At 31.0% G+C, this 15,799-nt stretch overlaps 1 protein-coding gene across 1 annotated transcript in view; it reads right to left on the bottom strand.

The window, feature by feature from the left end:
• The window catches only part of TRABD2A (Metalloprotease TIKI1), a 36,287-nt gene extending 21,945 nt beyond the window's left edge, over window positions 1-14,342 (bottom strand). The window contains exon 1 of the mRNA XM_051218824.1: window positions 13,884-14,342. Within this exon, the coding sequence (XP_051072152.1) occupies window positions 13,884-14,210 (327 nt within the window). The 5' untranslated portion in view covers window positions 14,211-14,342. The remainder of the gene's footprint in view (window positions 1-13,883) is intronic.
• Between the last annotated feature and the right edge of the window lie 1,457 nt (window positions 14,343-15,799).

Genomic DNA, 15,799 nt, shown 5'->3' on the forward strand with positions numbered 1-15,799 from the left:
TCACCATATATGTGTATATCAAGAGGGGGTGTTAGAATTTCTAAAGGGTATATATAAATGTTTGATATTTATTGAAATTATCATTATTATTGACTGATTAAGTTATTCGTTCTTATTCATATTTATTCTTGGATTTTTTGCTTTATGTTTCCTCTTATCTATAGAATATATGAAAAATAAGCTTAAATATAAATTAACTGTAACAGTTTATGATAGATCTGTTAATTAAACGCATCATAATGACTTATTAACCGCTTTCTAGGTCTCCAGAATACTCGTAAACTTGAGCCTTGAACAGTAGAGAAAAGTTTAAAAGTACAGGGGAGAAGCTTTACATCAAGTTTCATTAATGTATAAAAAATAGTCGTATTAATTGATTTTTTAATAACATTTGACTTATGGAAGCCTTATAAGCATGACAAGTTAATTAAGAGATTAAATATTTATCCAATCACAGTGTAGCATCTAATTCGTCAATTTTCTTTGATTTTGTTTCATTTGCTAACTAGACAAAAGGTTTTCAAGCTTTTCCTAGCTTCTGATGACTTTATTGAAGAATCGTCAGGGAATCAGAACAGTTAGCATTATCCATCTGTTTATATTAAGGACTTCAAATGATTTGTCTCGATCGGGACACAAGTAGATTCAGCTAACGAGACTCAAATAAAGTAAAACATACTTTCTAAATTCCACTGCTAATCATAATATAACTTAACACAAATTATTAGATGGTGGCTAACAGTGGATACCAGGACGCGCGTCTCGTCCTATTTGTGACTCGTCGGCTGGATGTAATTGCATCTCAGAATTGATGGTCATTCCAGGACTCGAACTCAGTACCATTCGCCCCAAACTCCATTACATTATCCACCTAGCTACTGAGTCCATTTAGCCACAACCTTGTGCAATATGGTGAAATTTAGTAACATTTTGCATTGTGTGTTTAAATCTTCCAATCGATGTTTAGGACTGCAAGTGATCAATCTCTGATTGGTATATGTGCACCCTGTGTGGATTGCCTCGATATTGCCTTAAGTCACAAGCATTTTGAGCTCACATGGGTAACGCGATGGCGTTTGAAGCGAATGGTACTGCGTTCGAGTCCAAAAGTGAACACCAATTCTGAGATGTAGGTACATCCAGACGACGAGTCATAAATAAGACGAAACGCGCATATATATATATATATATATATATATACTGGTTTTTCAGAAAAAGGTGAAGCTGACGACATATAGTGATTTATCTCTTATACTACTGCTAAATACAAAACTAATGTGAACTTAGTATTTGTAACTTACTCATAAATGTGTCTAACTTGCAATTATAATAATAATTGAAGGTTGATTACTTTAAGCCAGTTTGCATTGAAATATTTTGATATTATCTAGCTGACTGAAATCCGAGATGAACTAAATTAATATATATGTATGTTCTAAAGATAATATAACACAACAAATGAGTTCATTTTCATAAACACAAAACACTTTTTTTCAAACGAAAAGAGCTATGTGATTCACAAGAACAGTTACCCTACTTTAAATGCTTCAAAAATTTACGCATTAACGCCAGTGAATATAATGATTTGGATTTTGTAGACTTCATTTTCATCTAAACCCATTTATTTCTCGCTATAGGATTGTGGAGATTATTAAGTTTTTGATTGAGATCATGAACCGACCGATGTTAGACCACCATTGAAAACCTGAAAGAAATGGACGGCCGTTTAGTCCTATTGTGGGACAACTCAGCGGCTCACATCTACGATCCCGCTCACGGGGTTTGAACCCAAGACCTATCAATCTCGTGCGCGAACGCTTAACCTCTAGACCACTGAGCTCGCCGGAATCCAACGGTGTTAATGTCTAACTTCAACCAATCCACGAAATAGAGCAACCATCTCCCATTGTTGAATATCACCTATCAACAGGTATCAGACTCGAGTTTCATTTCTAGCTCGAAACTTCTAGATTTAGTGATATATATATATATATATATATATATATTAAGATCAAGTTAATGAATAAATTGTTTAAACTCTATAGTTTGAGAAGATTTTTAATATAAACTTATAATTCAAACTTTTTCTTTAAATAAACAGAATATTTTAATCCCATTGTTGATTAATAAAAAGTATATCTGAGAAAACAATAGACAAATTATTTAAAACTTTTGACATTTGTGAGAAATCGCTAATCAACACCAGAAATCATCAGTTTCATTTATGTTAAACATGATAGAATACATTGTCTCCCTAAATTTTGATTTATTGTCTTTTAATGATTTCTTAATTTAGTTTATAATATAAACATACTATATAATTAACTGTTTATTTCATTGAGGTAATTAACTAAAACAAACAAGGTTTGTTTAGTTATCAATGAGAAATTTAATCGTAAACGGTATTAACAAGGCAAGTATTCACATGGAATCCTCAAGGCCAAATGAAAAGAGAAAGATCAAAGAACACATTACGTTGAAAAATGGAAACAGACATGAGAAAAATGAACAAAAATTGGATAGAACTGGAAAGGAAAGCCCAGGACAGGGTGGGTTGGAGAACATTGGTCGGTGGTCTATGCTCCATTTGGAGTAACAGGCGTGAGTAAGTAAGTAAGTAAGTAAGTAACTAAGCGGTACTAACTTTAACTAGATGTTTAAACAAAAATATATAAGATATGCATTTTGTTATTAATAACAAATAAATAGTGAATATAATATAGGTTGAATTGGGGGGGGGAGGTAATGATTTTCGCAAAATCAGATCTAATCTTGTAAAGGTTTATTGATATTAAACATGTTATTTTGGAAATTTATATGGATTTTGTGAATACTTATATTCTATTATTGTTGAAGCTTAGTTTTTGTTTTCATGTGATACTTGTGTTATGAACCCCTTTTAAGTTATTTTACCAGATATATTAGTGTGAATTAAATTAATTGCGATGAACTTTTTTACTTTATAAAATCTGATTAAAAGTAACTACTTGACATAATATTAGTGGGGAGTTTTTTTATCAATGAAATAATCCCCTTATTAAGCGTCGTTTGTGCACAGACCAAGTCATGACAATACAAACAATCAATTGAATGGAACTTGTCACTATATATCGACTAACTTGACCATAAAAAGGCGTTTGACAGTGCAGTTAGGAGAACCTAACGAAAACGTCCTCGACTCAATAGAGTGTGTAGTTGAAAAAATCGTCATCATCCGGAATTCATACGACGGACTACACCGCAAAGTCTTGCATAAAGGACAGATGGCAGATGCACTTCAGTTGAAGGTTGGTGTCAGGTAAGGCTGTTTAATCTCACCCTTCCTCTTTCATCTGATAGTTGATTGGATTATGAAAACCTTCAAATTTCAAGAAAGTACGGAACACATTGGAGAGTAGATGCAGCCAGACGATTTGAACTTTGCTGATAACCTAGTCCTTCTATCCCATGCATACCATCACATGCAGATCAAGACAACCAGTGTAACAGAATCCTCAACATACACAAGGGAAAAAGCAACATCCTCAACTATAACACGGAGAACACCAGCCCAGTCACACTTAATGGAGAAGCTCTGGAAGAGATGGAAACTTCCACCCACCCATCTAGGCACATTATAGATCCGATGCAGACATAAATGCAAGGATTGACAAAAAAAGACAGCATTCCTACAATTGAAGAACATATGGAACTCCAAACAACTTTCAACCAACACAAAAGTCACAATCTTTAATACGAACATCAAGACAGTTCTACCGTACAGAGCTGGAACTTGGAGAACTACCACAACCATCATCGAAAAGGTACTAGTATTTATAAATAGTTATCTACACAAGATACTGAATGCCCGTTGACCAGATGCCATCAGTAACAACCTGCTGTGTAAGGGGAAAAACCAGCTTCCAGTTGAAGAGGAACTTAAGAAGAGACGTTAGAGGTGGATAGGATATATATTGTGGAAATCATCGAACTGCATCACGAAGCAAGCGCTAACTGGGAATTCTAAAGGGGAACGGAAAAGATGAAGGTCAAAGAATACATTGTGTCGAGAATTGTTAGCAAACATCAAATGGATGAATAGCAATTGGAAACGATTGCCTAAAACAAAGTTGGATGGCGAATGCTGATGGACGGTCTATGCTCCTTGACGAGAAGTAACAGGTCTAAGTAAGTGATGATCTTCTAATTGCAAATAGTTTTTCACTGTAATCAAAATAATTTTATGCATATTTTGTTTACAGGAAAAAAACAAACTCTGCTTGCAATGACCATTTTAAGTATGTGTACTAGTTTATCAATGCATTTTACCTTCTTTTCACATTTTTAAGGAAAAAAAAGTTTATCCCCTGAACTAATTAATCTTTTGTATGAAGATTCATTTGTCACTGATAGTGATTTTTTGAAACCATCCATATTTATTTTGTAAATTTTCTTAATTTTTCCAAAAATAATTTTTTCTTTGTTATGTATTTTTACATTCTTCAGACTAAGCATTTTACTATGCTCATGAATTACGTAACCTGAATTGAGAATTTCTCTTTTGTTTTTCTAATACGCAGACTTCATGACGTAGTTAGACTACCAGTAACATTTTGTAAATTTGTTTATATCTCTCATGGAAACTTTAGTACGAAGTGATAATTTGGTCAGAATATACAGTAGTATCTTTTTGTTTGTTAGTTGGCTTTTTTTTAAATTGTAAGTGAATGATATTAGTTTTATCTACTTTTTACTTGTGTGTGTACCATTAATAAACTACAATGTGTCTTTAAACAATTTGTCACATGAAATGAAAATATTTTCGGTTATTTTACATAATGACATTTCAATTATAAATTAACATTGAGTAATTGGAAGAAAGAGGAATCAGAATAATAATCAAAGTAATCATTCGATAATCAAGAAGTTACTATGTTGCATAATATATGAAAAAGAGAAAGAACAAGATACTTTGATGGATGGTCAGTAGTGTAGTAGTTATGTAAGAATCAAGAGATTAATGTTGAGAATAAGTGAAATACGAAATTAAAAAAAACAAAAATGGAAGAAGTACGAAGATAGTTTGTCAATGTTTTGCTATTCTACTGACCATTCATTAAAATATTCTGTTCCTTCGCTTTTTCATATACTATACAACGTATCAACTTGTGGATTTTCGGTTATATTCAGTTACATTTGGGCAAGGAATAAAATAACAATTTTCATGTAGTCTGAAAAATAATTAAATATGATGGTACGATATTTATACTTATACCAGTGATTTTGTTTTAAAGAACTGCTTCAGCTAGATAAAACATTGTGTTTAGGAACTGGAATGAATTGATACTGGTCAATTATTTAGTAGATATGAGTAAGAAGAAGACGGCTAAAAGATTCACTTACGGCTTTGTATCTAATTGTTGATATAAATTTATGCTAACTAAAATTCTAAACTTTCTATCAGGAAGTTATACTATTTGGAAAATTATTGAAAATCAAAGAGTTCTGGACAATTACTTTAGTTGACTTAGTGACTCTTCACCAATTCTCATCTAAAATTTAAAGTAGGATAGAAAATTTTAATCTTCTCAATGAGAATGATAAGAAGGTATGTGACTGTTAATGATAGGGAGTGAAGTAGCTGAGCGTGTCAACCGCTTCACTTATCATGTGAGTCTCACCAGCCCTTGTGGTCTGGTGTGTGACGAAATCTCAGCACGGGTACAGAAGGCTCGACTAGCTTTTGCCAACTTGTGTCATTTATGGCGTAGGCGAGATATCTGTCTACCATCCAAAGGACGTGTTTACTGCGCAGCGGTTCGTTCCACCTTACTTTATGGTTGTGAAACATGGCCGGTAAGAGTAGAGGATATTCGTAGGTTACTAGTATTCGATCATATGTGTCTTCGGAGCATTACTGGTATATCCTGGGACTAGCGAGTAAGTAATGCAGTTGTTATGAAACGGGTATTAGGTAAGGAAGTCAAATCAATTGATGAAGTAGTGAGACGTCATCATCTGAGATGGCTGAGACATGTGTTATATATGCCCAACCATCGACTGCCTCGACGAGCGATGTTATATTGTGTACGAGCAGGTTAGAAGAAAGCTAGGTGCGGCCAGACCAAAACATGGCACGAACCCATAGAGTCACTGACAAGTGGAGTGAGCCATGTTGGTAGGTGTAGACTACCTGGTTGAGATCCGTGAGATGATAGCAACCGATGGTTAGAGACCTTGAATGACATGGCTCAAAATCGTTTGCAATGGCGCAGATGCATCCACTCTTTGTGTTCTCCCAAATTCTAATCTTCTGAATCCTTCATATTCCTTTTTTTTTCTCCTTCCAAATTTATTTCACTGGGTTATACTCCTTGAGTAACATCTTCAAACCCTAATCTTTCCGATTACTGTTTATAATTTACTACTTCTACCACTACGGGATTTGAATTGACATTTGTGTCTCTGTGATAATGTGGTATGGCAACTTGAACTGATGTACGTACGTACAACTTTCTACGTTGTTGCTGACTGACCGATAATCTATTGAGTTTATAAATTAAAATTATAGTTTTCCGCATCAGACTATATTTTCACCTACCACGAAACGAGTTACTCACTGATATTCATACAAAAACATAAAACATTTTCCACCTACTAATTATAAAATTTCTGAAGGCTTAAAAATATATTTAGTTGATTTATATATTTAATTTTATGACCAGTCAGTATTCATATACCCGTGTTTTTTCTTAATTTATTAACACTGTAAAACACAAACACTTACATACAAACAAACACAGAAAGTATTTCAAGAAATATCATTTATTTATTGTGAAAATTATTAAGTTCTAAGATGGTGAAGATTTGTAGCTCAGGTGGATGATTTTGATGGAGTTCTTTGGTTGGTTATTGAGATTACATGACACTTGGTTCATCTCTATGCTCGTTTACCCTTCACGCATATTAGGGCACTGAGATTAACAATTCCAGGTAGTGGATATACTACTATATACATATATTCCTGTTAGTATGTTGTTTTCATATTATTGCTAATTAGTTAGATATAAGTAGTTATTTATGATAATGACTCGTGATAAAAATTAAAATGTTTAGATAATGAACTTCTCTGTGTATTGCATTTAAGACAATTCATAACAAATAATGAATGTGTTTCAATTAACATTTTGTAAATGAACCAAGATGTCATATCAGGGAATCAACTTTGATTGGTTATTCAACCTGATTTACTGAAATAGAATTCGGAAATACTGTTGTTAGGAGTTAGTTGTGAAATCTAGGTCTATCAGGGTTTCTAGTCCTCCTTTGAATATACTATACGATGAACCTGTCCTATTTGTGTTAAAAGAAGTTAACAGTACACAGCTCCTCATAAATCCATATAATGAAAAACTATATTCTTACAGGGTATATATATATTTATGATTATTTAAGGGAGCTATAATTTAATGGTTAAAAGAATCGACTATCGAACAATAGTTCTCACGTTTAAATCCATTTTATCTACTTGTTTTCAGGGAGCTAGGTAATATGACTAGCCTACACATGAATTTAATTTAATTTTGTTGAATTTCTATAGTTTTATTGTATGTTACTTTGAATTACACAAGGGTTTAATTAATTTCTTCAGGTATAACATTTGGAATTTCAATTAGTCATTGTTACCATGTTCTGGTGTCTAATTTACTGATAATAAGTGTTTTAGCACCTGGTTGTATGTTTTGGTATTTCTATAAAAATTAGAAAATTAGTTTGAAAATTGTTGTATGATTGACAGAATGTCTGATTAAAAGCCTATGGTTGAAATGTTAAAACATCAGTCTGATCTCATTTAGATAAGATATATGTTAATTTTATTGATAATATCAAACAAATATTACCAACAATTAACCAAGCATTTGGAAAATATAATTTTTAGTGTTCGGGCTCTTTTAGTGTATAAGATTTTATAGCTGTTCTAATGTTTTGGGATGTTAATATTAGTGACATTAGTGACAATCTACAAGCGTATTATTAATATTAAACCGTATCACTTTAAATCATACTTATGAAAATCTGCGAAAATATGGAACTTCAGAAGTCATTCACTGGATGTTTGGTATGTATTTATTGTCTTAGTGTACACTTATGAAACATTTGGTTTACGATATTTTATATTATTATAATTGCAAGCTTTTAGTTTACTGGTTAATAATTGCTATTCATGAATTACAATAAATAGTCCATAAATTTTGTTACTCAGTTTTGCACCACAAATATCCTTGTTTTGTACATATTTAGACTTATTAAGTATAGGGGGCCATGGTTCGGGATTTTACATGCTTTGGAGTCTGAATGATACAGAATGATAGGAGGTTCACAGCTGTTCTTTTGGGCCTTCTGATTGATAATTTTCTGAACAAGTGGGAATCATTTATGGATAAATCGATTACTTAACACATACATTAACTATGCTACAGGAATCATTATTAGTAGTGCACGAACGATATATATAACAATATTTCAGTTTATCATCTGTGTTTAGTATTAGTAATATGTTCTCATGTAGTTATCCAAAATGCTTATAACCTAAATGGTGTTCATAGAAGTAGTAATTAAAAAAAATATAAAGGTGGATAGTGACATACAGGTTTAGGAAATCATTCGTCAAAAATTAGAAATATAAAATATACATATTTAGCAAAGTATGTGAACTTCCTTAAATTCATTTTATCTTTCATATATTCTTGATATTCTTTTCAAGAAATTGTTTGCATGAGTTTTTATTTTTCATCACATTGACTAATATAATACTACTTTTGTGATTTAAGTATTGTCCTTAGATAAAATAGTACTATTTAAACTTGCGTTAATTTAATTCATTTATTTATGTACTCTGAAGAAGTGGCTTACGAAACGTCAAAAATACAGATTTTCTACACATTGGGATATAACAAAAATGTGTTTATTAATAATTTCCTACCCAATGCTCAATTTATTTGAAACTATCAAGCTAAACCTTGGCATTGATACCTATATTATTCTTAGAGTTGTAATTTTTGCACGAATCAAGTTACATAATGTATATGTAATGAAATATTCTATTGAATAAATTGATTAGCATCATTGATGATACCCATTTTTTTACGGTACTACTTGTTTTTTATCACCTTCAAATAAATCATATCATTTCCGTAATAGCTAAATCCTATGAAGTCACTTACCTTGCTAATAGAAGCCTTATGATAAAATGTAGTAAACTAGAAGGAAAAACCAGAGATTCACTTAAGTCTCTGTTAAACACTTACAACATTGATAATAGCATCAAAAATATAAGATGATATTTCTAGAGAGCCATTTAAGTCTTGAAAATTATTTAAGTTGTTAAATGAATTCGTTGAATATCTAGTAACAAACAAATGATTCATAGTAAACAATTTCGATACTTTATTTTGATGTTGTGTAGAACAATGCAGCTTTCAGAATGTGTATTTGTTTTGGATAAAACAAATAGTAGTGTCTGTAGATGTTATTTATGTCACAAAAGCATCTAAAAAAATAGACATACAATAAATTGTTGTAACAAAGTACATTGTTTTTCCCATATAATCTGAGCAGTGATCGATCAATCAACTGAAGTATACATAAAACTAGTCCAATTTTACGTATTTTAATTCTTATTTTACGAAAAAAATTATTGGATCATCAAAATTATCAATCTAAAAATACGTTCAAGTTTTATTTTTTTTTTAAATCAATTCAAACTGGACTTAAATCTTAGTGAAAACGTTAACAAACTGTGAAATGGATGGATTCGACCTATGAACTTAAAACTGAATGAATTACTACATAGAAGCCTAGAGTTAACCAATAAACTTTTGAAAATTTGTTATTACATTTATTCTTTTGGCTTAAATTAACTCCATTTTGATGTTAATTATTGTTTGAAATTGTCTTTATATATAATAATGTTATGATATACCGAGTTCTTTTCATACCATATTCATCGTAACGCATTTCTATTTAGCCTAAGTTGTTTAAATAAACTTTTAGTGAGTACTTAATATTAGATATTATTTATTTGAATAATTGTAATGTGTTGATTGTATGCTTTAGGGTTAGGAAATAAGTTTATTTTTATTTTATACATATTGTTTACTGATTCTTTGAGTCACTAAGGAACTATTAATTGATGTTAGTGTTTTACTAACTACAAAGTAATGTCCTAGATTTTAGTTGTAGTAAATAAGAAAGGTTCATGTTTCCCAGGTAACATTGATTTATGCTAGATCAAAAAAGTACATATATCGATCTACCTACTGATTAAAACACACTCAAGTGCATTTAAGTAACTTAACAGTCAGACATTGTTTTTTTTCTTCATAGAATGGAGTAAAAATGAGATAGGTTTTAGAAGATTAGTTCTTGTACATTTGAGTCATTCCTAGGCATGAAAACAAATGAAACCCTTGCTTTTTAGGTTTATATTTATACATATTTTATGTAGGGGTGAACACAAATCATGGAGTAAATATACGTAATGGTTTATGTTACTAGATTTGATGAATAATATATGTAACCCATTGAATATTTAATCTCTCAAATTACTTAATATCAGTTTATGCCTTTAGTATTTTTACATAATATTTAAAAGTGTTTGTTGAAATATGATCTATGTGGATTAAGTCATTCCTTTTAATGAATGGATTCATTTACTTATCAGTACATAAAAGATGCTTTCTGTCATCAAAGAATTTTAACTAATGCATTGTCAAATACTTTATCGAGGGAGGCAAATTTCTAAACGTGAAATATAAATGTGATTAACAGTCATAGTATTAAATGGCTTAAACAACATTATAAATTTATTGTCTATTTAAAAGAATTATAATTAGTATTATACTTGATTTGCTAAGTACCATTTTCAATGGAATTAGGTTTCGTTGATTTATCTAGAAGAAAATATAATTGCATTAATGTTACAATAAGTGATATCCAGTCATCTCAAAGGCGAAATGTTCATAAAGAACAACATAGTTAACATTTATTTCAGTTTCATTCAACCGTTCCAATTATTTATGTTTCTCATTTACCTGCTTCATTTTCAAAATGTATGCACAAACACCGTGAAAATCGAAGTCCCTATCATTTGACAATAGCTTTGGTTTTCAACTATCACAGCTGAACAGTAAGAAAAATTAACAAATATTTGTTAATTACTTTTGAAATTTTTTGATTGATATCATGAAATGATTGATGTTAAACTACTATTGAAAACCTGGGAGAACTGGACGGCCATTTCGTCCTGTCATGAGACTCCTCAGCAGTGCACACCCACGATCCCGCTCACAAGATTCAAACCCAGGGCTTTCAGTCTCGCACGCAAACGCTTAACCTCTAGACCACTGAGCTGGTCGGAATCCAACGGTCTTAATGTCTAACTTCAATCAATCCACGAAATTGAGCGACCATCTTCCATTGTACTGAGGTAGATACCTGTCTCTACGCGACACGGATTAGCTCCACTGGTCACGGCTTCTCACTAGAATTCTCGGAATTCCCTCACGAAGTTAGTCACTAGTGAGTACATGGACTAAATGGCAGTCTAGTGCTTCCAGGTTTTTAATAGTGGTCTAACATCAATCGGTTCATGATCTCAACAACAAAAATACTATTAATCTTCTACATAAATTTATTTTCCAATCATCTGGTTAGTTGTCAGTACCATTTATTGTTATTATTCTTTTAAAGTTAGTCATATATTTTCCTATTGTCTGTAAGAGCTGTTTATTTTGTTGCTAACGTATATGACACTCACAAGCAATCAATACAAATTATTTCAGATCATTTCAGTAGAATCAATGTTTGTACTTGTATATTACAGAATATGTTTTCTCAAAGGTCACTTGAAAATTGTTAAGTGATAGTAATTTTAGAATACTTCATGCCATTTTATGTTTAATTCATTATTGTATTTTCATCTTATCTGCTGATATTGAATTTAAATTCAGCATTCATTTGTTTGATTGTGAGTGCGCACTGCTGAAGAGTCCCACACTGGGATGAAATGGCCGTTCAGTGCTTCCAGGTTTTCCGTGGTGGTCTACCTTCAAATGACTCATGAACTCAACTATTAAATTACTATAATATTCACGAAACCCCTTTCTGAAAAGGTTATTTGTTGTTATTGTATTAAAGAAAACATTTTTAGCGGATATTTTTACCAACTGAATAAAATCTAAATAATAGGTAACCCAGTATATCACTTTAATAGAACAATCGTCAACTTAATAGTCGGGAAAACTAAATATTCAAACTATTTTAGTTATTTTAAACTAATGTGTATGTGATGTTCATCTGATTAAAGAAGAAGTTCATTTTCTATTCCAAGTCAAAGGAAATTAGCATAATTTCTTTCCTATATATTTAATACAAACAGCCATTCAGGTTTTAATACTTATTCCAAACAATGTACTTGTTGACACTAGTTATTTCTATATGATTAGATTAAGTTTAATATCCTTACTAAAAAACTAATGAATTTTTTATATTATGGGCAGTTTAATGAGTCTGACAAATGAGTTTTATTGGGGGAATAGTAAGTGTTAATGTATATCATATTACTTCTTTTAACTCCGCCTGGAGCCCCTCTGAGGCTACTGCCAGTCCCAAGCCCGGATGAAGGGGGAGGGTTGGACAAGGGGTTAGCGACCCCATCCCGTAGAAGACTAACGCGATAAAAAAACGCTAACCGTTACTCTTTTTAATTTATAGGTTAAATTCTAAAAGAAGATCATGAAGAATTACAAACATTAATACAACAATTAATGAGTTTAATTACAATCTGTGTTTTCTAACTAAAGCTTATTAGCAATGGAAAATATCATGTGAAATAAATGAAATTCCCCGGTAATCAGACTTCATAGTTCTCATCCTACATTTTTGAATTGAGAGAAATACAATAACTTTTTTCGAATCAAATGTCAACATAGCTCGATGTCTCAATTTGATTACTGAAACGACAGAATTATTAATATAACTGGATTAAATATTTCAGATTTAAACTTCAACTTATAAACCGATTATTTTAATGAAACCCTGTTTAAATATTGTAGATTGTCAGTATTTGGTCTTTTAAAAGGTTGAATATGGTAATTATAGTTTCATCCTTTATCATATATTCTAGTACTTCGTTCATTTATTCTATTTGGACCACACATTATGAGTGAATGCTAATGATGCTACCCAAGTGACCTGATCAAAATTAATGGAGTGGATTTTGGACATGGTATTTGTTGCTTGGACGATAAATGTTTTAACCAATCAGCCATCGTTCCACCTTTTAACAATAATCGGTGAAGTGGTAAGCACATCAAGACTCAACCGTTTTTAGTAAATCCATAATGACTATACATTACAAATGATTTGAATGTAATCTTTCCTACAGAACATAAAAAATGAGTTGGATTTACGGAATATAATGTAAGTAACAAGTGTGAATCATGAAATTTAGCTAATATATCAGCCAGCCACTCGAAAATACCAACAAACTACATCCCTTTATGCTGAAATAAAAGATTATTACTATTGAATAATCTAAACTATAATTGATATAATACATTCTTAGAGATCTATCATTCTAGACTAGTCCGAACTTTTTATCATCTGTAAATCTCAAATCTTTGATTTTATTAGTGAGGTGAATTTTAATATAATATTAGTCAATAACTAATTCTGTAAGGAATCCATTTGTGGAGCTGGATTCAATCCTAGACATTTTAACTCATAAACACAATTGAATTCTTAGCACAAAGCCAATCATCATTCTCAAATCTAAATTTTAAAAAAAAACCTACCAACCACTGTTAATGTAAATAGTCTTAATCAATTCAGTCAAAACTTACTTGTGGACATTTATTTGACGTAATGAATGATCTAATTGGCATACTTCTTATTTGTCTTCGTTTCAATTCACTATTATAATCCAATTTTGAAATAAATGGAATTATTAAAGGTTGATAGAACATAGTACTTGACTTTATACTACTGGAAAATAATTTATTGAATTGATAATTAAATTTATATGGTTTATTTACAATCCGACCAGTTACATAATATACATTTGAATTAAAAAATAACATTGATTGTAAGATTAGTTGAAATAATAAAGATAATAATATAAATACTATCAAATGTTTGCATTTTTGTATTGATGGAAGCTTAAAATACATATTAAATACTGTTAGTATTCATTTAAGCATAGGAATTATTTGTATATACATTTAAATGATTTAATTAATATATAGTACTGTAAGCGTAAACTTAAGCTTAGATCTAGCGTAAAATATGCCCATACACATAAATGTGGTAGAAATGGAGAAAACAATTCTTATTTATTTTTTATTGTTCTAAAATGAGTGTGTTGATTAGTTTATACACCATATTTCTACACACACACACACACTAATGTATACGCGCATATATTTCAGTGTTCATATAGATTTGTCTACAAACCTACGGACTAAGATTACATACATACAGACCGGGATGCAATTATACACCAAACTCTTTATGACACAGAAATTTCATTTAGTGCTTATAAGCTAAAATGTTAAGAAAATTTTTTAAAATTTTTCTTGCTTACTTGTCCTAAATTATTTGACAATTCTATTGGAGATTAGTTCAAGGGATGTTTGGTATAGATTCATTCATTTTCTTGTTTCAGCTAATCACATTAGTGTATTTGTGGATAGACGGAAAATTCTAAACAGGTATACCGTAAACTAAAATATGTGTTTTTAAATGTTGTTTGTGTAATTATTATTATCGTTATTCTGACCAATTTCGCCTTTGTCTTATTGGGTGGTCAGTCAATGGTTTGAAAACATACACCATCTGTTGATATCTTATGTAGGCAACCAAAATGAATAGTAAATGCTTTGTTTATTTGAACTACATGCTACTAATGATGATGGTGATGACGATGATGATGTGACAATAATAATTTTGGTTGGTGAACAGTAAGAAATTTGAAAAAGAATGTCTAGAGAAGAGATAAACAAAAAAGGTAACTAACCGCTTTATTACTGAAATAAAAATATTAAAGGTTAGGGTAATGTTTGTTTAATAATATTTTCAATGGATTTATGGACTGGGTTTGGGTGTGTGATGTTTGTTTACATCCGGTTGTTTTTTTTATTCGACCATAGATTCTTTCTTTTATGCAGATTTTCTGTTAACTTGTTCATGAGCTTATCTCAGTTGACCGCAATAAAAAATCTTATTGTCTAGTCTATAAAACACAGTCATCTTACCGCTTATTGAAGGTAGGTCATATATATATATAGACGATAATCAAGATTAGAGACTTATTGTTTATTAGAAAAAGCTTTATTATTTGATCATCCATCACAGAAATTCATAGATAAGTTAGTTTGATAAATTGCTCTAATTCCCTAAGAATACAATTGATTTCGATGTTTAGTTGATATTTGAATGTGATCGGTAAGAGATTCCAAAAGCATACATTGAAATGAAGATAGTGTCTCAAAAATTATTACCGACTTGTTATAACCGTTATTTGGTGCTATAGTAAACTACATTCAACAGTTTTATCAGCCTTGATGTATGTGCCAAAGGTGGAACAGTCAGTGTTTAAAGATAGACATACTGCACATTAATTCTTTCCTTATTACTCTACAACTGTGAAAAATGGCATATGAGAGTAGAAGACATGCTTAGGTTCTAAGCATTTGGAAGTTTTCTCGACACGTTGCTTCTATATCGTGAAAGTATATAGTGAGTAATCCTCAGTTTACCA

This window comes from Schistosoma haematobium, chromosome ZW (assembly GCF_000699445.3).
Source record: "Schistosoma haematobium chromosome ZW, whole genome shotgun sequence".
Taxonomy (NCBI): domain Eukaryota; kingdom Metazoa; phylum Platyhelminthes; class Trematoda; order Strigeidida; family Schistosomatidae; genus Schistosoma; species Schistosoma haematobium.